The sequence below is a fragment of the Suncus etruscus genome, chromosome 5 (assembly GCF_024139225.1).
Source record: "Suncus etruscus isolate mSunEtr1 chromosome 5, mSunEtr1.pri.cur, whole genome shotgun sequence".
NCBI lineage: Eukaryota > Metazoa > Chordata > Mammalia > Eulipotyphla > Soricidae > Suncus > Suncus etruscus.
The window spans coordinates 22,337,774-22,359,490 of NC_064852.1; the positions used below are offsets into that span (position 1 = coordinate 22,337,774).

Consider the following 21,717-nt stretch of genomic DNA (forward strand, 5'->3'; position numbering starts at 1 on the left):
CTGTGTGTCAAAGCACACATGGGTTTCAGAAGCAAACAACTCTGATGCCCATTCCAGGAGGCACCGGCTGCTCTTGAGTGGCATGTTTTTGTGAGAGCTCACTGCCTGCCCCCCAATGAGTCCCTGCTGACCTGCTGCTCTTCCTTTGTTGTCCAACCCACATGCGACAAACTTGACATGCCATGAGCTGCAACAGCTTTCCATAGTTTTTACCAAAACGTAGAAGCCTCTTGACATCTCTTCCAAATCAGTCCACTTGTTACGTTTGCAGAAATGTGAATGAAATCTAGCCCCAGGCACTGGTTTCTGAAAGAAGCACTTGCCAAACACAGGAAACCCTTAAATTCCTGGACAGCCCTGGACAGTGGAATGCCCTGACCCCTGCCAGTCATTGCTACATGAAAGCATGTCGTGCTCTCAAGGTACAGCATTGGTATTCATTCTTTTGTGATATCACAGATATGTAAAACATCAGCCACAGATGACTGCTCGCCTCCATCAGTCGCCTTCGGGTCTGTTTTCCAATGCTAGCTGCCCTCCAGCACCTCAGGCATGTGGGCACGAACAGTCCGAAACTCAGTCCTGCAGGTGACCAAGAGCATAGGAAAGATGATGAAGTCTAACTGGGGGACACCAAGAGCCTGAGTGAGATGGTCTGCAAGTTGTGAGCACCTGGGGGCAGAAAGGAAATTATTTCTCATAATTCAGAATTATATTTCTAGACATGGCCCAGAGCACAGGAGCTCCCAACCCACAGCCCTCACCCCTCTCTTGTGGCATGTAGCTCATCTGCTTGCTCATTTCCCCCTTTTCTTTCTGCGCAGATCCAAAGTAGCTGTGCCAGCTACATCAAGAAAGTGGCTCAGAGATGGAGGAAGGAGCCCTGAGTCTTGCCTTTTTATTTTTAATTATTAAATTGCAGTGAGATACAGAGTTAAAATTATTGATAAGTGAGTTTTCCATCTTGCCCTTGACAGGGCAAGTTCATGAGTTTGAACTTCCTCCCCTTCTCCCCTTAAAACTTCCCATTGAGTTCTCCTTCCAAGTAGGCTATAAATTGTATCTCTGACCTGGAAAAGAGAGTTCTTGTCTGCACAGGTGATAAGAAGCAAGGGCTCGAAGCTATGCCTCTGGAGCGGGTGGTGGTGGGTGAGAAGGAAATGAAAAGTCCTAAAAAAAAAAATGAAATGAAAAGTCCTAAAAAAAGTTGCTGGAGAAACTACAGGGACACTCACAGAAAGAGCCAGACGCAGAGGACAGTCTTGCAAAAATCTGAGGGCAAGGCAATTTGCTGGCAGCTACAAATTGCTGAACCACTACCTCATTCAAGTAAGAACTAGTTCCAAAAAGTGACCCGAATATCACTTTCTCTCCTTTCAACACTCAGTTCTCGTACAGAGTGGTCATTTCCAACTATCATAGTTGTCCCTTCTCTGCCCTAACTGCACTCCTCCAACTCTGTGGCAAGCTTTCTACCATGATGCCCCTTCAGTAATAATATTACAAAGCACAGTTTCTAAAAGAGAAAGGGTGGGGGGGGGCAGGCAGGGAAGAGAGCATACATGGGGGGAAGGAAACAGGGACATTGGTGGCCTTCTGGTTGAACATTGGATGACTGAAACTCAATTATCAACAACTTGGTCATTGAAAAACAAAGACAACTGTATTATGAATAACCTTGTAAACCACAATGTTTAAATAAAAGAATCTTTTTAATATTTAAAAAAATGTGACCTGGAGTATATAATTACTCTTGATCTGTGTGTTGAAATCAAGCCAGCGGAGGCCACAGAGTGATTTTTTTTTATGCTATGGGACTTAACTAGAAGGAAGCTCCCTGGACAGTGTCTAAAGTCCGAGACTGGCCCCCCACTTCCGGCCCAGGCCCAAAACCCCTAACCAGGAGCTTTGCACAATCGCCTGGTTGCCACCTGAATTTTCACTCCTTATCAATGGAATCCTTATCGGCTCCATCCTGAGGTTTGACCTTTTTAATCCCTCTGTGTGTTTTGATCATAAGGCACACAAAATTGGTCTACCACCCTGGAGAAGAGGCGGATTTGACAGGCTGCCTGGTGGCTAGATGAGAAATGGAGGCCAAGTCGGCCTCTTCAGAAATTATTTCTGAGAACAAAATGCAAAATCGATAAGCCTCAGGCGAGCGCCGAGCCCTGGGCCAGGCGGGCTTCAGAGGCAAGAAGACTTGCTAAATACCGGCCACGCTGAAAATGTCAGAGACATCTATTACCCCAGGCGATGGCTTTTTCTTTTCTGAACACTTGGAATCTGGGTTTTGCTCTCTTATTCTGCTGGCAGAAATGTCAGAACACGTAGCTGGGGAGCTCTGCATGCCTGAGGGGCATCCCGGCCGGCTCAGAGCCCCGCATCTCAGATGGCTCATCTGGTATTTATTAAAAGTAATATTATTAAGCTCCCAGTCGGGGAGGAAGAGAGAACAAAATTCACTGGAACTGCAAGGTGTCTGAATGTCAGCTGCCAGCCAGGGGCCTGGGGATGAGACTCCCCCAAACCTCCGAAACATGATTGAAGCCACAAGGCTGCTTTTCTGAAGTCCCCCCATTCTCAGTAGGTGTCCCCAATAATGAAAGGTTGGATGAGCCCCTTCTCTGTGGGCTGGACTCTCAGTCTCTCTGTGTACCCGACTGGCCTTAGGTGACCCCATCTCCAGGAAGGGGCAGACCCCTGAGCGCCCCCAACTGGTGAGAGGCAGAGATTGCCTTGAGTCCTGAGTGCCCCTTACACAATTCCTGGACCCCCACCCCAAATGTTCTGCTAGGAACTGAATCATGTCCTCCCCCCCTCAAAAACAACAACAACAACAACAAAAACTCCTGGAGGTGACTCCCCAAAGTGGCTGCTTAGGAGGTTGGACCTCTGAGTTGCGGGGAGGCCCAGATCTGGAAGAAGGGGGTTATTTTATTCTCATTTAAGTTGCCATGGGTAGCTACTATGTACAGGAAAGCAAGGCCAGCTAGACCCCACATTTATTCTGAGTGATGGAGGGTTCAAGGTGAGTGTTTGCATCATGGATCCTAAGGACATAGAAGGGCCCCCAGGGAATTACCCAATCTCCCTCTTCCTAGACTCGTCATGCCTCTGGAGGGAAACTGCAGGCTGGCCAATGGGGGGATTAGGGAGTTCCTGGGACACTGTCAGAGATACACACTGGGCTGCCCCCAGAGCAGGATTTCCCCCTTGCAATGATTAAATCCACAGTGCTGCCCATGATTCTGGGTGCTTCTGGAGCTGAAGATCTATCTGTACACCTCCCACCTCTATCCCCAGATGCTTCAAGGTGCCAGTGCTCACGATGTCTCAGTCTGCTCGCTCTCTGCCTGATGGTGCTTTGTTGGATCATCGGATCCCTCTTACAACAGTTTAACCCAATCCCTTGGGGAGGGTAAGACGGTTAAGACTGCTGCTGATTAATTAGCTCAGTGACATGCCATCTGGCCTCTCTGGGAGCCGCCAAACTACAGACAGTCCCTGAAGGAATGACAGGGGCTGCGGAACCAGCTGCGCCAAGTCTGAGACTGACACCCCCAGATATCGCATCCAGGCTCTTGAGACTCTTTGCCCCACGATCAGTGGCCCCCTGAGTGAAAAACCCCAACCAGACTTTCTTGCATACATAGAACCTCACTAATGGGAGCTCACTAGCGCTCCCCCTAGACTACAATTCATCTTGGTCAGAAGGATCCCTAAACAGCTTTGTTTATTTTGGGTTTTGGGCCACACTCAGAGGTGTCCAGGGTTTCCTCCTGGCTCTGCACTATGGTTTCACTCCTGGTGGGCTCTTAGTGAGAACATGGAAACATGTGTGTCCCTTGTCTCAGATCCCACTGTGGAGAATAAGAGTATTAAAAGAGGGCCCAGAGAGATAGCACAGCGGCGTTTGCCTTGCAAGCAGCCAATCCAGGACCAAAGGTGGTTGGTTCGAATCCCGGTGTCCCATATGGTCCCCCGTGCCTGCCAGGAGCTATTTCTGAGCAGACAGCCAGGAGTAACCCCTGAGCACTGCCGGGTGTGGCCCAAAAACCAAAAAAAAAAAAAAAAAAAAAAAAAGAGTATTAAAAGAGACAGACTTTGCATGATGGAAAGGATTACATAGGACCCCTGAGAAGACTGCACGGGCCCTATAAAATGACGGAGATCTTGGGCCTGAGTTCCTTGGTGCTGCCCCAGCTAGCTGTCCCTTACAGGGAAGATTCCTGTGAAAAGCACATGAGGAAAGTGGGTACCCATCATGTTGGCCCCTTCTGCACTGGTGCTTTCCTGAGGATGGCATAAGCCCTGAGGACCTGTTGAACCTCCAATTCACCCTCTATGAGGGAACCAGATACTGTGCTGACAAATGGTACCTCTCTGGAGTGGAGGGCATAATTTCTAGTGGTGGGGCTCATGGGAAAGTTTCTATTTATTCCAACCTAATTAGGGGAAAGTCACTTATAGATCCTTCTTATTAACAGGTGGGGGCCACACCTAGCAGAGCTCAGGGGTCTCTCCTGGTGGTTCTGGAGGAACCCTCCGCAGTGTCAGAGATGGAACTGAGGTCAGGCAAGTGCCCTGACTTCTGTGCTCTCTCTCTCTCCAGCCCCAGAGACACCTCACCACCACCACTCAATAGCCTTCTTTCAGACATGAGAGTTTTCCTCACTCTGGTGTTTTGATGTCCGAAAGAGATGAAATTGGGGTTGAACTGTTAAAGTTGTGTATTGTCTCAGTACAAGGGAAAACTGCAGAGATTTTATTTTTTCAGAGGGAAACAGGCTGGTGGCTCCGATGCAAGTCAAACACAGAGCCCAGGGTAATCCCTGAGCCTGCCAGGAGTGAAACTGTAGTGCAGAGCCAGGAATAAGTCCTGGACACTTCTGGGAATGGCCCCAAACCCAAAATTAAACAAACAAAGCCACATCCAGATCCTTCCGGTCAAGATTGTGTCCCAGGTGAAGCTTTCATCCTTGTATTAATGGAGTTCTGTGTACACAAGAGTGGGGGAAGCCAGGCTGAGGGGTCCTCCTCATGTCTGAACTAAGGAGAAGTAACTGGCTTGCTGGCCTGGATCTCTGTTCAAATTAAAAAGATAATCAGTCCAAATGGAAACTTGGTCCCTTCCCTTCTGAGAAGTGGCAACCCCAGGGCTAGGATGGGAATGGAGGATAGAGGGGGTACTTCATAATCTCGCCTCCCATCCCCAGATCTACAGACCTTCTCCCAGGCCTTGGGGGAACACTGACAGCTCTAGTCTTGTCCTGACTGCCTGATGCTGTTTATGCATCTGTCAGACCTCAGCCCTACCGCCCACCCACCCCCAGCCCCCCGCCAGCCTCTGCTTCCCTAGAAACGCTGCAGGTAACTAGAGAGGAGTCTGTTTTCTGGGGCCCAGCACTGAGTCCCAGCACGATTTATGTTGTTTGGTTTTCATTAAGGAGCCCGCAGATCGTCGCTTTCCAAAACTCAGCCTGCCCGGAGGATGGATGTGGTAAGTCCAAGGCAGATTTACGAGCGTTACATCAAAACTCGTAAATCCATCAGTTGGGACTGAACGAGCAAAATCTCTGTCCCCACAGAGGCTGGAGGTTCTGCTCATTCATTCCTGCACTCAGCCCAGGCAGGGAAACCCAAGCAGAGTCCAAAGGACCCCTAGACTCTGCCCATTTGATGGTTCTGTTGCCCACCCTAGTTCCATTGAGGTCAAAGCTATAGAACTTGGGAAGCATGCTAGTAAGTTAAAATATCTCCCTTCTTTGGTCTGTCAGTAACGTCTTACCTCCTGTGTCTTCTTTTTACACCTGAACTACCTTGATGACTATGGAGTTCCCAGAAAGCTATGGGGCACAGGGTCTGGCAGGGCCGAGGAAATAGAATGATCAATGAAGGAATGCCAACTCTTCCAGGAAACCCTCGAGGATTGCAAGGTCCCCCAGAGTCCTCCTCTTCACCAGACAGTGCTCCTGCAAAAACACTGAGTTAACTGGCTCTAGTGAGCACTATTCATCACCTCAGGCCCTGACTCAGACGAAGGTGACCTAGTGGTAGTGGATGGAGAAATTGTAGTCATTTAGGTGGGGCCCACAATTTGCTTTGTGTTTTTCCCCCCCGCTGTCACCAATTTTCAGAAATATGTGCATTCCTCTGATATTAGGCAAGGAACCACAGGGTGAGGTTCTGAAAGTGGGTGGCAGGGAAGGGAGGGAGCAAAATTTGAAACCAAACAGGGACTTTGAAAGGGAAGAACCAGCACCCACATTAAGGTGCCTGGAAGTACAACAAGGAATAAATTCTCCTAAGGAGAGCTAGTCTCTCTTACCAGTGGACTTGTTTGCAAGCAGGACCCACTCTAATAGAAGCCTGGAGACACACCCAGCTCAGCAGTGAAGGAAATACACTCACCTTCTACCCTTGGTTCTACCTTCTACCTGATTGGGAGCAGAACACACTCCCTCTCCTCCATGGCTCCTTGGTGTCGACATCAAAAGCAGGAAGACTAAACCCTGGCAGAGGGAGGGGGCAGAGCTGGGTCAGAACAGTACTATCCTGAGGAGCCCCAGACTCAGGCCACATAGAGATGGGATCTGACAGGTCTCCTGCTCTGCTGGTCAGCAATCAGGTTCAGAGAAGCAGGCATGCGTGTCCAGGGAGAGAATCAACTTCAAAGGATATGTGTGCACTTGTCAAATATGCACCAAATGGACCAGCATGGGGTGGGGATGATTGGGGCTAACCTAGAGCCAGGCCCCAGATGTGGGCCCTGCAGGCAAATCCAGATCCTATCTCCTCTTTTTGTTGTTGTTGTTGTTTTGTTTTGTTTTGTCTTGGGGCCATACCCAGTGGTGCTCAGGGGTTACTCCTGGCTCTGCACTCAGAAATCCCTTCTGGCATGCTCGGGGATCATATGGAATGCCAGGAATCAAACCCAGGTCCATCCTGGGTCTGCCACTTGCAAGGCAAATGCCCTACCACTGTGCTATCTCTCCAGCCCCATTCTATTTATTCTTAAAGTCTGCAAAGAAATATATATATGGGCTATGAAACACGAAGCATCTGAAGATCAGGCACATAGATCCAGCTGGGAAGAGGAGAAAGAGCAGCCTTTTGGAGCAGGGTTTTGCAATGTAAGGTTTACCTTGCACCAGGGGGTTAGACATTCCCAAATGTCCCCTGGGTCACTCAGGGGTCTGCCTACTGATGCCTCTCAGGGAGCAGCCTGGAATGTGCTTCAGGATCAGCTATCCTGGGATTCCCATCATGTACCAGCCCCTTTATGGATGAAGCAGGGGTGGGGCTCATGCAGGGGCAGGGCAGTGAGGGCAGACCCCAGCGCCTAGTGCCCAGCACCCAGACCACTGCCTCCATCTCTCAACCACCAGGATGTGGGTTGAAGGCTCAGCTCCAGGATCTCACTGAGTGCTGCCCCCTCCCAACATCCACAGCAGAAGCTGCTGAAACACCCATGGCAAAAGCTAATATTGTTGATCACATAGCAGCATCTTTGTTGCCGGGGTCTTTCTTCTGCTCAGCAGTACAGCCGAGGCACTCCTCTCTAGATCCCCGCACATACAGTTTGTTTTCCTTTCCCGCAGAGAAAATCCATAAACTATTGAGTGTCTGCAGGCGGGTGTCTGAACAGGAGCCAACAGCTGCCGGGAAGATAACCCAGGACATGTCCAGCCACGCTGCTTCCAGCACCTTCTCTGTGACCCTTTCTGGTCTGCCAATGGCCCACGGCACTGGGACTAGCTTCAGTCAACTCGACTCAGTCTCCTCCTGTCTTATGGCATGTTTGTGTCGTCTGTCCTCACGATCAACTGTATGACACTCAGAACTATGCTCTAGCCGTTCCTGGGTGCCTTAGTTTGTTTTGTGCATGGTCAGTGAGCATGGAAGAAAAGGCCAGGGCTGGGAACCAGCATGCAAAGAACATGAAGCTCCTGGTGTGGGCACCCAGCTGGGGCTATGAGAGGAAGCAATAGTTCGAACTTGGGAAGCCCTGAGAGTCAGAGTTCTGATGATGCAACCCTAAGCATGGCCATCTATGCGTGGTCCTAAGGAAGTGCCCAGAATAGCCACGGTCATAGAGAAGTGGCACCATAGAGTCCAGTATCTTTCCCCAAATCACATTCAAATAAGGGTGAGAGAAGTAGGAACGCTTCTAGAAATGCTCAGTGCTGCAGCCTGGCTGGGCAAATGTCACAGCCTCCTCTGATGTCTATAGGCAAAGCTAAAATGACAGATGAATAGATTATGAAATATGTTACATATACACAATGGAATATTATGTTGCTTTAAAGAACAATAAAATCTTGCAATTTGCTGCAACCTGTTTGGAACTGGAAGATAATGAATGAATGAGTGAATGAATGAATGAATGAATGAAGCCAGAAGAAAGACAAACATGCTATGACCTCATTTATTTGCGGTATACAGAATAACTGGATGAGGACACGTAATGTAATAAAGAGGGAGGCCTAGATCACACTTGATCCCAGAGCCTCAGGAGTTAAAGGATAGAGAAGAAAGAAATGAAGGCAAGAGGGAAAAAAGATTAGAAAGGGAAGTAATGAGGGAACAGGAGTCAGGGTATCAGTTATATTGGGGAGCATGGAGAGTGGAATAGTTCTACATCTAAAAGATCCAACAACACTGAAAAGATGAAATCTAAGCTGAAACCAGGGAACTTTAACGTGCCTGCCAAGGTCCCAGGTGGAGGTTGGGGGTGGGGAGAACAACTGGGGGTGGGTGGAAGATAATGGAGTAGGAAAGCATTGGTGATGAGATTTGGCACTGGTGGTGGGATTGGTGTTGAAATAATGTATATTTAGAACTCAACTATTAATAAACCACAGTTGTTTAAATTAAAATATTTAAAAAGAATAAACCAAGCAACCACACACAGGGGATGGTTCTAGGGTCCCCTGTAACAGCTCACCCCCATGTCCAAGAGCATCATCTTTGCATATCCGGTGACGCTGTCCACACCCAAGAGATCCCAAAACCTAATAGTGCATTCGTGTTTCATGGGCTGTCACTGTGTCAATCATGAATGAGAAAATTCAGCACAAACACACAGACATAACACCACAGTGTGGGGCCGGCTCTGTGCCATGAATCATCCATCCTTGAAGGGGTTGGACAAGGGTTGGTGGCACAGCTGCAGGACAATGCCACCAAGAGCCCCTGGATTTGAACTTAGAAGAGAAAGATCAGTGTGGCTGAGTCATAGAAGCCCAGATTCCTGGGGAGCACACTGCTCTGTGGGGATCCCCATAATATGTACATGCTTGTCCACCCTGATGCAGACCACAAGACACACCTTGAACCGAACCCTACCAGGAGGCAAGCCCAGAGCCACCTCCCCACGGATGCGATGAAAAGACACTTCAAATGCTTTGCAGGGAAAGGGCGAGGGAACAGATCCAGGCAGGCAGGCACTGCCGAGGCCCTTTGAGGCTCCCAGGCCCCCATACAACGTGCCTGCACCATGCACCCCAGGACGGGTTGCCGGGCCAACCTGCATTGGGAGGCGACGAAGCAGAGGTAATTCCCGAACCACATAGCTGCCACGGGCTTTCTCTTCCTCCTGCAGAAAAGGGTGCGAGTGTAGAGGCCGGGTCCACCTAGGAAATGATGGTAATTGGTTTCGTTCCGGAAACAACTATAGAGATTCAGAGGTTCTCCATCCTGCCACTTCGAAGAGCATGCTAGGGTGACAAATGGTCGGGGTCACCCCCCTCTTTCCAATCACTTGGAGAAATGACATGTTGGCTGCCCTTCAGAGGGAAATCTGAGGGCATAAGCATATGAAAAGCTGGCAAGAATGAAGCTCTGAGAGTAGATGGGCATGTGCTCTGCCCCCTGCCTCCTGCAGCCTTCCCCAGGGCCCAGTGTCTCCTCCGCCTGGGAAGTTGGGATGTGGAGGTTCTATGAAGGGGCTTTGGCAATTTCCAGGTGAACAATGAATCAAACATATAAGTGAGTCTGGATGGGACAAAGGTTCCACATGAACTCAGATGGACATGGAGATGAAGATGACCATGCAGCAGGTCAGAAAGTTGTGGGCACCTGGGTGTGACCTTCTCCTCTATGTGAGGATATTTGTCCCTCTTTGCATCCCCTCACCCAGTAATGGTCCCCGGCAGCCTCTGTGAGCACAAGCTTTCCTGGAGAGTTAAACTGTTTGGGGGGCAAGAAATGGGCATCCTGGGACAGATGGGTGGGAAGCATTGTGAGGGTCACCTGTGGGATGGGAGTTGAACTCAGTGCCTGCCCTGCAGCCTGAGGGGAAGACCTCAGGGGTACACAATGCCCAACAATAATGAAGGGACCCCCCAGGGCATGCACTTCCAAACAAGTGAAGGTGACCCCAGGAACACTGATCCCCAACAATAGAGAAGAGATAAATGTCTGTGCTCATGAGGTTGACACTCAGCGTCTACACTGCAGTCAGAATCCACACTGCACCGTCCACTGCGCTCAAGCGGGTTCTTCTCTGTGATATGCTGCAAATGGTGCTGAGTGGAAGGCCTCATCAGGGACGTGGTCTGGGGAGGGGATAGTACAAGACCTGGACTATGAAAAAAGAGCTGGGGTAGCCTGAGTGGGGAAAATGGAGGTACCAGGAATCCACATCAACACAGTCGGAATCTGTCCCTCTCATTAGCTTCACTCCTCCACAGCAGGGTGGGCAAGAAGGGGAAAGAGCAGACTCTCGGGCCTTGGCATGTCCCTCACTCTGGGCATGATGCACCTCTCAGGAGAGCTGGTGGGAACAGGGAGAAACGGGTGGATTCGGGAGTCTGAGGACAACAAGGCTGGACCATACAACTGAAGATTCAGGACCCAATCATTCTTGGTCATGGGGCTGCTGCAGGCTCTGTAGAATGCTGACAGAACAGGGCTCTACATCTGTCCAGGGACATGAGTCCTGAGCCCCAAATCCTCAGGGTGGACACAACTGGGGGTGGGAGGAAGGCAGCATTCATAAAGTCTCATGCTCATATCTGCACCAGCTTGGTTTTGTTTTTTAACTCTGAACATGTAATCAAATGTGATCATGTGATCAAATGCTTCCCTGGTAGCGGGTTCCCTGCAGGCTCACCTTGGGGCTTGTGTCTGCAGTTCCCCTCTTCATTCAATTGATGTTATTTAGACATTCATGGCAATTATCACAAAGGCACCCGTGTGTCAGTGAGGCCCAGAAATCTCCCAAATTCTTATCACCAGAAAAAAGAGAATAAAACCACTATATGTGTCTATCCACTAGACAAATTAGGGGACGGCTCTGCAACATACATAAATCAAGACTGTTGTTATGAATGCCTGGATTTCCCAGGATGTTATCTGTTCATCCACCCATGTGCAAGAAACCCTTCTTTCTGGCTCTTTCAGAACATAAACACGATCTAAAACAACAACAAAGAACCAAGACCCAAATGACTCTTTAGGAAAAAAAAAAAACAAGAATCTTTATTTAAAAAAATAACTTACAAAGGCGAGAACACTGGGGAATACAGCCGCTCAGAGTCGTCTCTTCCTCCATCGTCACTTTACAATGTCTCTTCCTCCATCGTCACTTTACAATGTCAAAAGCCTTAGCACACAGCACACTCAGGCCCTCTCCCATGCTGGTCCAGAGCACCACATGGATAGAAAACTATCGTAGATAAAACATTTTGGCCAGGTCTGGCCTATCTTCTTATATATATTCATATTCATAGATATGTATAGAAGCATCATTTCAGCACATCTACTGATTAATGTTATCTGATATCCACAACCAAGTCCAACTAACCTGAAAACTACAACATTCTGGATATAAGTGGGCACAATAATACCTCCCGACACTATTCAAAATAGATTTAAACTTTCAAATACAAGAAGGTAGGCCAAGAGTGAGAAAATAGAAGTTGCCATTTAAATACAAATTCCCCTTAAAATTTTGGGGGGAGAAGAATACATGCAGGCAGGTATGCACCCCAATCTGCACCAGACCACTCAACTTGCCCCACCCAATTCAGCCCCAAGGGTCCCAGAAGGGCAAGAGCCCAAGATCACGTTGGCATCAGGGAAAAAGTGGTAGGAGACAGTCATCTTTCTGTCCTTATGCCTCTCAGCACCCCTTTGCCCCTGGACTCAAAGCTATCTCAAAGTTTCATTTGTCTCAAGCACAGATGGGGCAGCCCATGGAAAGCAAGCCTGAGCGTCCATCCAGGCACCCTCACTTGGTGCCCTGTTCTAATGCCGAGTATTCAGTGTCTGAACCTCGGGAGGCATCGATGAGCTTGGTGAGGCCTGTCTTGGCAGAGTACTTGAAGATGAAGGCCTTCATGAGCTCGTAGCGGTAGTTGCGGTTGATGAAGCTGTAGAGCACGGGGTTGACACAGCAGTGCAGCAAGGACAGGCACTGTGTGACGTGCAGCGCTGTGAAGAGGAAGTTCTCCAGCTGGCAGGTGAAGGGGATGTAGTGGAGGATAGAGAAGACATCAAGCAACACCACCACATGGTAAGGGAGCCAACAGATGAGGAAGACCACCACGTAGGAGAAGATGATCTTGCGACTGCTCTGCTTCTCAGGGTCGCTGGAAGCTGCCATGGCCCGGGCCAGCAGGCAGTAGAAGACAGCGATGATGCAGAAGGGGATGGCAAAGCCCAGGACCACAGACACCAGTTCCATGCCCACCAGCCACTCTTTGATGCTGTGCTCAGGGTAGAAGGACCGGCAGTAGGTCTCATTGTTGGCAGCTGATGTGACCGTCTTCAGGTAATAGGTGTCAGGCAGGGACACGAAGAAGGCCAGCAGCCACACCAGGATGCAGACCACGCGGCGCACCACCTTTCTGCGATGGCTGGAGGTGTTGGTGAAGTAGGTGATGGACAGATATCGGTCCACGCTCATGCAGGTGAGGAAGAAAATGCTGCCGAAGAGGTTGATGGAGAAGATGAGGTGGGTGATTTTGCAGGTGAGCTCACCCATGGGCCACTGATTATGCTGCACCAGGCTGACCACCCAGACCGGGATGGTCACCACCACCCACAGGTCGGCGATGGCCAGGTTCAGGATGTAGCAATGTGTGTCATAGCCCGTGGTCTTGGCTTGCACATTCACCCACACCACCACTGAGTTGGCGATCATGCCGATGACGAAGATGAAGATGTAGATGAAGGAGAGTGTATAGAGGAGGGCACTTTTGCTGGCCATGCCTGGGCACATCACTGTGTCCACACCGATACAGTCACTGCTATTGCAGGGCCAGGTGAGGTCGGAGAAGTTGCCGGGCTCCGCATAGTCAAAGAGATGCAGATCCATGGTGCAGAGCAGGCACTAAGGGTCTGCAGGGAAAGCAGACAGAGAGGGTGTCATCATTCCCAGAGTCAAAGGCAAAGTGTGCACGCTCCAAACCCAGCTCAGCTAGCCACCCCCCCTCGCTCACCCCCACTTAGAACTCTCCTGAGTCTTTGCAAAGCAAAGGGAGATGCAGAAGCAGAGCAGGGCTAAATAAAAAGGCAAAATAAAGCAGCTCCAGGAGTCTGTTCAGGGTAATGGCAGTGAGACCAATACGGCTCAGGGATCGGGCAGAGGCAGGAGTGGCTGTTGTCAGGATAGGCCAGCGGGACAGGAGTGCCCTGTTCCAAGCATGGTCCTAGGACTCATGTCTCTGGTGCTTTTAGCAAATGGCTTCTCCAAATCTGCACAGAACTGAGACCAGGCCCTTTCCAATTTCATGCAAACATTATGAGTCCACCCAAGTCTGTACCCACTTTTAGTAAAAGTCATGGAGATCACCCTTAATTGGTCCTCTAGAGACAATGCCTGCACCTCAAACATGGAAGGGCCGCCACCGGATTGTGGCCAGTGCACTATGGTGCACCCGACTAGGGACTATAGGGGGAGTTAAAAGAAAAATGTGTCTTAGAGGTGATAGGTCTTCTTGCCCCCGCCCCTTCACACTGCCCTGCAGGCCCAGGGAGCTGAGTGACCAGGGCTGATAGGCTGAAAGGTGAACCGTCCAAGCAGCCTCTAGCTCAATCCCAAGCCATTGACAATGTTCAAAAAAGCCTCACCGGTTGCCAGTCCTCATGCTCCAAGTTCTACGTTCCTATTTCTCAGTTCAACCCCCCAGTTTCTGGTGCGTATCAGAGCCCCATTTCAGTGATATTGTCCCCAGTCTCAAAAGCTTCAAGACACATAATGGACTTCCAGAGTAGATTTCCTGAATGGGCACACCACCAACAGAACTTTTCCCTCTGGATTCCTTGGCACAATCATGACCCGCTTCCTCCCCCAATCAGAGCCCTCCTTCTAGATGGCTCTAAGTGTATGCATCCTATCCGGGTCACCTGACCCTGAGATGAAGGGCACAGGTACCTCCTGCAAGGTCTAAGGGTCCCTGAAATTCCCAGCAGGAATGGCCCTGATCCTCATGCTCTGGGGACCCTCCATCTAAAAATCAAGCTAAGGGAGTCCCCAAGACATAGCAGGATTGAAATTAAATCAGAGGCTTGAGAGTTCACGCCCAGAGAAGGGCCCCCACCTATTGAACCCAGGTCACAATCCCATTCTTTTTTTTTTTTTTTTTTTTTTTTGGTTTTTCGGGCCACACCCATTTGGTGCTCAGGGGTTACTCCTGGCTAAACACTTAGAAATTGCCCCTGGCTTGGGGGGACCATATGGGACGCTGGGGGATCGAACCGCAGTCGCGATCTTTCCTTGGCTAGCACTTGCAAGGCAGACAGACACCTTACCTCTAGCGCCACCTCGCCGGCCCCACACAATCCCATTCTTAACCCCGTCCCACAGCTACAGCTGCCCCTGGACCGTCCACTTAGCATCATATTCCAGAAAACAAACGGTTTCTACTGTGCCCACATGTGCATCCTCAAGTGGGGAGCAACTGCCCTGTTTTTTTAGCAAACCCACTTCTGCCCTATAGCCATTTTTTCATGATGCCCTGACCTCCCTGCCTCAATTGTGCCTCAAGAAAAAGGCTAGGGAGTCGCCAGAACTCACAGTGGGAAGGAGGGTGATTCCCAGGCTGGCCCTGCTGGACACACTATAAATGTGGGGGGCAGGCCCATCTCTGCTAGCCTGCCCTGGATGCCAAGCCTTCCACCCAGGCCATTGTCCTGCCCCAACCCATGGAGACGCCTCTGCAGTCCCTGCTCTGGGGACAGTGCCAAGCCCTGTCCTTCTCAGGCCTGGCATTGAGCACCAGGGTTTCAGTCAGCTTTTTTTTTTTGGGGGGGGGGGGTTAATCCTAGAGCTCAGATGGCAAGGAAACAGTCTTGGGAGCACTTTCTGTCCTTAGGACATAATACCTCCCTCTGAGGTCTTATGCAGTGACCACTTGGCTCCTCACATCTGGAGAGGCTCTCAAGGGCCCCATCACCTTCCCTCAGCACTCAGGGAACTTTCCAGAATATTCTAGAAGGGAAGGAGAACAGCAGCCAAGGGCCTCTTCTAGGATCCAGTCCATGACTGGACCTCAGTGCATCCCAGTGGGGTGAGGAGGAAGGCCAGAGGCAAGAGGGCAAGAGTAGACATGCTCAAAGCCTGGCTTGCTGTCTGGCCTCAGGTGTGTCAGCTTTGGTGAGAAGGGCTGCCTCCAGAGGCACAGCTTGGACAGGCTCTCTGGGCAGTGGGCATGGGGCACCTGGCATGGATGGAAAACTGAGACCTTCCTTCCCACAGGTCTCTAGTGTGAGCATGGGCCATGCTCCAGCAAATCTGGTGCATTGAGTGGAGCTGGAGTGGAAGCCCTAGCATGAATGCCGGGCAGCCCTGAGCACAGTAGGATTCTGAGGAGCTAGCTCATGCTTCTATCTTTGCATCAGGCACCAGAGACCGGATCTCTGGATTCTCCCTGCTGGAGACCCTCGGCCACTTTCCGGGCTGTTGAGCCGGCCACCACCTTTCTCCCTTGGCTTCTGCGGGAGGAAACAAAAAGGGTCCAGAGCAAGCATAGCCGGTTCTAGGACAACGTTCCTGCATCACCCTTGGAACCGACCAGCATAGCACCCTTGATGGTCACACACATGCTCACCTCTAGCCTAGCTCATTGTCAGAGAAGTCAGCACATCCACGAATAGGGGCCTCTCCAGAGGGCACCCTGGACACGACTGTGAAAATGAGGGTGGAACTTGCTAGTGGGGACAGAGCTTGGGCAGGGAGGAGTGGAGCCTGAGTCTGGGGGGGCGAGGCCGAACATAGGCGGGGCTTAGGTTCAGAGGTGGAGTTGGGAGTTGGGGAGGAGCCTAGGCTGTGAGCACAAGTGGGGGGGGGAATCCCTAAAAAAAAAAACAAAAACAACAAAAACAGCTCGAACCTTGACCCCAGGACAGTCCCAAACACCCATCAGCATGTGCATACAGACAGATGGGGAGGAAGGGAGACCAAGGTCAGACCTGGGCCAGGGTGGGTGGGGTGCAGGGGGATTCCTTTGTGGAGAAGGATGTGGATTACAGCTGAGGGGGCGTGGTCCACAGACAATAGAGGCCCCGGTTCCAGTTGCCAGAACAAAAGCACCAGAAAAGGGTTCTCCCTTTCCCCTCCCTTGTCTTGGGGGAGGAATCACTTTTCACAAGTCCCAGCCCCACACCTGCCTCAGACAACAAGTGCTGACCCCCTAAGACTGTCTCCAGGCCCAATGCTCTCACTCTGTCATCCATAATGGGGGTCCCTTTCTCCAGCCCCACTCCTACCCCCAGTGCCTTATCCATGCTGTGCAGACACAGGCCGTGGGTCCCTGTAGAAATGGGGACCACTGAGTCTGCAGTTAGGATGCCTAGGGGATCCTCAGGACCCTTTCCTGAGACCACCATGTGCTGACACCAACATCCCATTTTCCAGCCTGAGACCCACTGATCTGGGTCCCTTACAAGTCACCCAGGAGCTGGGAGGCAAGGAGAGGGTTGGATGGAGTGGAAGTCCATATCCACGCTAGTGACGTGAGGGATGAGGTTGGGGTCTCAAGAAAAAGGGGTGACAGTAGCCGCTCCCCCTGAGAGAGGCCACAGGAGAGATGGGGGTGAGAATTCAGCTGGAAAGACAAAAGAGGGCACCTGAGAAAGCCCAAGTCTAGACAGGCTGGAGCAATGATATGGCCTAAGAAGAAGGAGGGGACAGGACAGCTGCCGGGGTAGGACTGGACAGTCTCAGGAAGAGAAGGGGGCTCTGGAGGATGGAGGAATGGGGCCACAACAGTGATGAGGGGTTGCTACCAGGCTCCTTCAGAGGGGACAGATAAGATAAGCAGCAGCCAGCCCAGGCTCCCACTTGCTCAACAGGCACTGGAGTCCCAGCCCTTGGCTCTGCACAGGTGGGCCCCTTTACAAGATGAGGCCCCTTGGCGACGTCCCTGGAGCTGCCCACACGGCCAGTGGAACATTAGCATTGTCTTAGAGGAGTTTTTCCAGATACTTCTTCAGGGTGGGGACGGGGCCTCTTTAGGCAAGGCCTGTCCAGTGTTTGGAGGCTTGTACCTGATGTTGGAAGGACTTTGACAGGTTTTCAAAGCCCCCTGTATGTGTGTGTGTGTGCCACCACGTCCTTCTTAGACCCCTTCGTAGAACCTCCAAGAATCCTCCGGGCAGGCTCCCAGCTGCCATCTGCTCAGGGCTGATAGCAGAAGTGGAGGGCCGGTCCCCCTCGCAACAGCCCACAAAACAATACTGCCTCAAGCTACATACATAGGCCTCCCTGGCAGCTTTCATTTCATTTTCCATGAGGAAGGAACTGCCCCCAAATCCTTTCAGAGTTAGAAAATAGAGTCAAGACAAAGAGCTAAGAGAGAAAGAGCAAGTCAGAGATCTCTAGCTTCCTGTGAACACTGAATACTGAGGATGGACAGGCATCCACGCTGGGCAGGCCTAGGTCCCCAAAAGGCTGGGTGTCAGTCATGTGGCTCATAGGTGCCACCAACAGCTGGCCTCTCCCCCCTCACACACACACACACACACACACACACACACACACACACACACACGTATGAATGCAAGCACGCACACATGTATGCAAGCACATAGGTCAGACACAGGCGGTGTTGTGCAATGCCACCTGGACACAGAGGGGTCCTAGGAGAAGGCTCTACCATGAATTCTTTTCACAACACTCGGGGGCTACAACACATCACAATCCACACAGAAAGAAGCTAGTCAAAGGCCTCACCCCACTATCTACTGCTTCTCCCCCCCCCCCCCAACTGCCCTTCCCTCCTTTCCAGGAGATCCCAGCCTGCTCACTTTTCATTTCAAAATACACCATTCAATACACAATCCCCTGGTTGCTTAGTGGAGTTCTAATCGGATGCTAAATGAGCAGATTTTACTTAACAAAAGGCCTCCACAATCCCCCACCATCCAGTATATTCTAAATCAGGCACAGCTCCCTTCTCCCTTTCCTTTGTTTTGGAAGTTTTGTTTTGACATCTCATCCCCGAGCTACTTTTTGCAGACTTTCAGCCCCTCACCTGAGACTGCTCCACCTTCGCTAAATTCCTTTGCACTCACTTTTCACGTTCTCTGCAGGGTAGGCTCCCGCTCCCAGGAGGAAGATGAGGCTTCTGCATCCCCCTGGCTTAAAAGTAGCAAGTTCCTGGCCCCAAATTCCATTAGTGTTCTTGCTAAATCCCTGGGGGGATGGGACTCTGAAGTCCTGTAGCCTTTCATGTCCTCTTTGTAAAGACCCCCTCAGCAACTCTTGGGGTATGTATGGAGGCCCACCCCCTTCAGCCTCAGGTTTAAGTCATTTCCACCACCGCCTCCAGAACAGGAGTGACTCTCTGCCCTGCCACAAGCGCACAAAAACGCCACTGTTCCTCGTTAAGTAGGGTTTAGAGTTGTGTGTGTATGTGTGTGTCTTTGTTGTTTTTTTTTTTCTTGTGTTTGGATTTTTTTTTTTCATCCAGAAAGCCTACACTCTGGCCTGCTCTGCCTCTCATTAGTAGCCATAATACCGTCTCAGTTCCCTTGGCCCCGTAGATCCAGGGGACAGCTCACCTTCCAGAGCTGGGCACACAGTGTCTGCAGCTTAGAGCAAAAACAAAAAAACACAAACAGGGCTAATGAACGTTGCTTGGGGTGCTGGTAGGGGTGCAAAGAGGCAGCCACGCCAAGCCAAGCCAGGACTTCTCCTTAGTTTCTCTCTACCCAAGCCCACTTCCCTCCCCCACCCCCAAATTCTCCCCTAGAGAGAGGTCCCTGCAATTTTCCCCAGTTGTTTGCAGGTTCCAGGGTTTCTAAGCTTGGGGGAAAAAAGGGTAAATTGTTTCCAAGCACCAGCTCTGCTTAAGAGAAAAAGCTTTTGCATGTGGGGGAGCTCGGATTCTGCTACAGAGAATGGGTGAAGGGGGGTGCGGGGCTTTATCCACTCCAAATCTACAAAAAGTTCAGCAGCCAGGGCAGTCTGCGCTGTCTTTTCTGGGCCAGCCTATCTGGTCTCTGCCTTTTCCTGGAATAAGAACTGGGGCACAAAGGCAGTGCCTGCCTTTAGAAAGAAAAGGCAAACTTGGCCACAATGAGCATCTGCAGATTGAAGCTTCAGAGTCTGACAAGGCACCAAAGCCTGTCCAAAGCTATAAACCATTCCCTCCTCCACTCCTGAGAAATGTTATTCTCCTATTTCTAGGAGAGACTGGAGGGGGGGTGGGGTGTCGGGAATTGAGAGACAAAAGCGAGAAAAGAAGGAAAAAAAATAAAAGAAAAGAGAAGAAAACACAAAGAGAGAGGAGACAGGAGACAGTCAGTCTGACTTTTACAACTTCTCATTCTTTCTGGAAGTTACAAATCCTTGTTCCAGACTTTCTCAGACTTCCTTGGAACCTTTAGGTGCATGCTATAAAAATAAAAAAACGGGAGAATGGGGACCAAAAAAAAATTCGTTTTTTACCTTAACACTATTTAAAATTGCAAAATTACTTCTGCTTCCTCTCCCCACTCCCCAACTGAAGTTAAGACTTCACACCTTCTAAGAGAACAATAAATGCTCAAATTAGATTAGCAAGGATGCAATCAAAACCCAGGGCAAGCGGGGTTCTTTGCCATTCTGCCCTATAGTTTCCGGACTTACAGGAGCCAAATAATCCCCCTGGGCCCTCAAACTCGGATACATACAGGCTTGCTTTTTTGAGTCAACCCCTTAGAGCCAGGGCTGCCTCTCCACAAATGCACGCAACTTTCTGCAATTCCATGATTGCCTGCCAGTCCCTTGCCTCCCCCTTATTTATATGCCAGAAGAAATAAACAGGTAGGCAAGCGGTGCCAAGCCGCGCGCCCGCTGTGCCAACTTTGAGCCAACGGAGCAGACGAGCTTTGCCTTCTTGCAAAAAAAAGCTCCAGGGCCCTCGCCACCCAGCGGAGCGCAGATGCCCAGCCCCAACAAACACACACCAAGGAAGGGTTCCTTCCACAAGGGAGTGGAGAAAACTTGCCTAGCTGCTTGCCCCAGAAGGTGAAGTAGCCCCCCCAAGTAAACAGAGCCCCCCACCCTTGGCAATTCAACCAAGCGAGGACAGACAGCGAGAAGAACTTCAGAAGCCAGGGAAACAAGGGCTTGCAAATGCACACCCCCCTGGAAAAGACTTTGGCCTAAGAGCACCGAACCCCTTTCTTTCCAAACTCGAATGCTGGCCTGCAAAAACTTCTCACCTCGGACAGGGCTCCGGCTTTCTCAGGCTGGCAGGTTCTCTTCGCCTTCCCGGCTGGCTCCCGGCTGGCTTTCCCTGCTGCCTGGGCTGCCTTAAAGCTAAAAGCTAGTTTGCACAACTGAGCTCCTCCTGGTCGGCCGACTCGCGTTATATACACTGCAGGAAGGCGCCTCTAGATGGCAGATTTGTAACCCGCATCTGGCTCGGCAGACACCCCGCCTCCGCCTCCCACATGTGCGTGCGCGCGTGCACACGTCCCCCACACCCCCACCAACACACACACACACACACACACACACTCACACACACACATGCACACACACACACACATGCACACCGTCATGCAAACCCTTGCTCTTTCGTTTCCTTGCAAAGTTCTCCCACTCTCGGGGAATCCCAGCTGCTGCCTTCTTCATTTGCAAAGTCTAATGAAGGGACAAAGTCCAGTCCCCCTGGGGAGAATGTGCTGGCAAAAGAAAAAACTGCTAGGAAGCCCCAGCCCTTTGCGGAATCATCAAATATTTGTCTGGTCTCAGGTATATCTTTAATAATCCCATTAACTCCAGGAGTTCCCTTGAATGCCTCTGAGCTCCGGGGAAGACTTTGTTCTCAAGACAAATTGCTCTGAACTCCTGAACTTTGGGTCTGATTTATTAAAGCCTGGGTTTTTCTTTGTTAATGCCTCCAAAACAGCACTAAGGGTTTTTGGTTTTTGCCCAATGAATTGGCACTGTCTTATATGCCCACAAAGTAGGGGGATGGGGGGGTGTCTGGGTCATTATTTTAGAAGCTTTGTATTTTGTAATGCTTTTACTTGCACAAGACTTTATTTTAGAAGGTCCCATGTCCCTAAAATACAGCCCTCGAATGGTGTTCTGAAGTGCTAAATACACACGGTGTGACTAAAGGCTTTTTGTTCATGTTTTTTTCCTACCGTGAGTTTAGTAAACACTATTACAATTCTATTGAAAACTGCACTCAGATGTAGTGGTAGCTTGCTGAAACTCTCTACCGTGGGACATGCCGTCCTAAAATGTGTTCTCGCTTCACTTCGAGG

General features: G+C 50.5%; 1 protein-coding gene across 1 annotated transcript; it reads right to left on the reverse strand.

The window, feature by feature from the left end:
- Positions 1-11,581: 11,581 nt before the first annotated feature.
- Positions 11,582-20,901, reverse strand: ACKR3 (atypical chemokine receptor 3). The gene is made up of 2 exons (XM_049773695.1): positions 20,662-20,901; positions 11,582-13,350 (listed from the first exon to the last, which is right to left on the reverse strand). Exon 2 carries the CDS (start codon positions 13,325-13,327, stop codon positions 12,239-12,241), a length of 1,089 nt encoding a protein of 362 aa, XP_049629652.1. The 5' UTR covers positions 13,328-13,350; positions 20,662-20,901; the 3' UTR covers positions 11,582-12,238.
- Between the last annotated feature and the right edge of the window lie 816 nt (positions 20,902-21,717).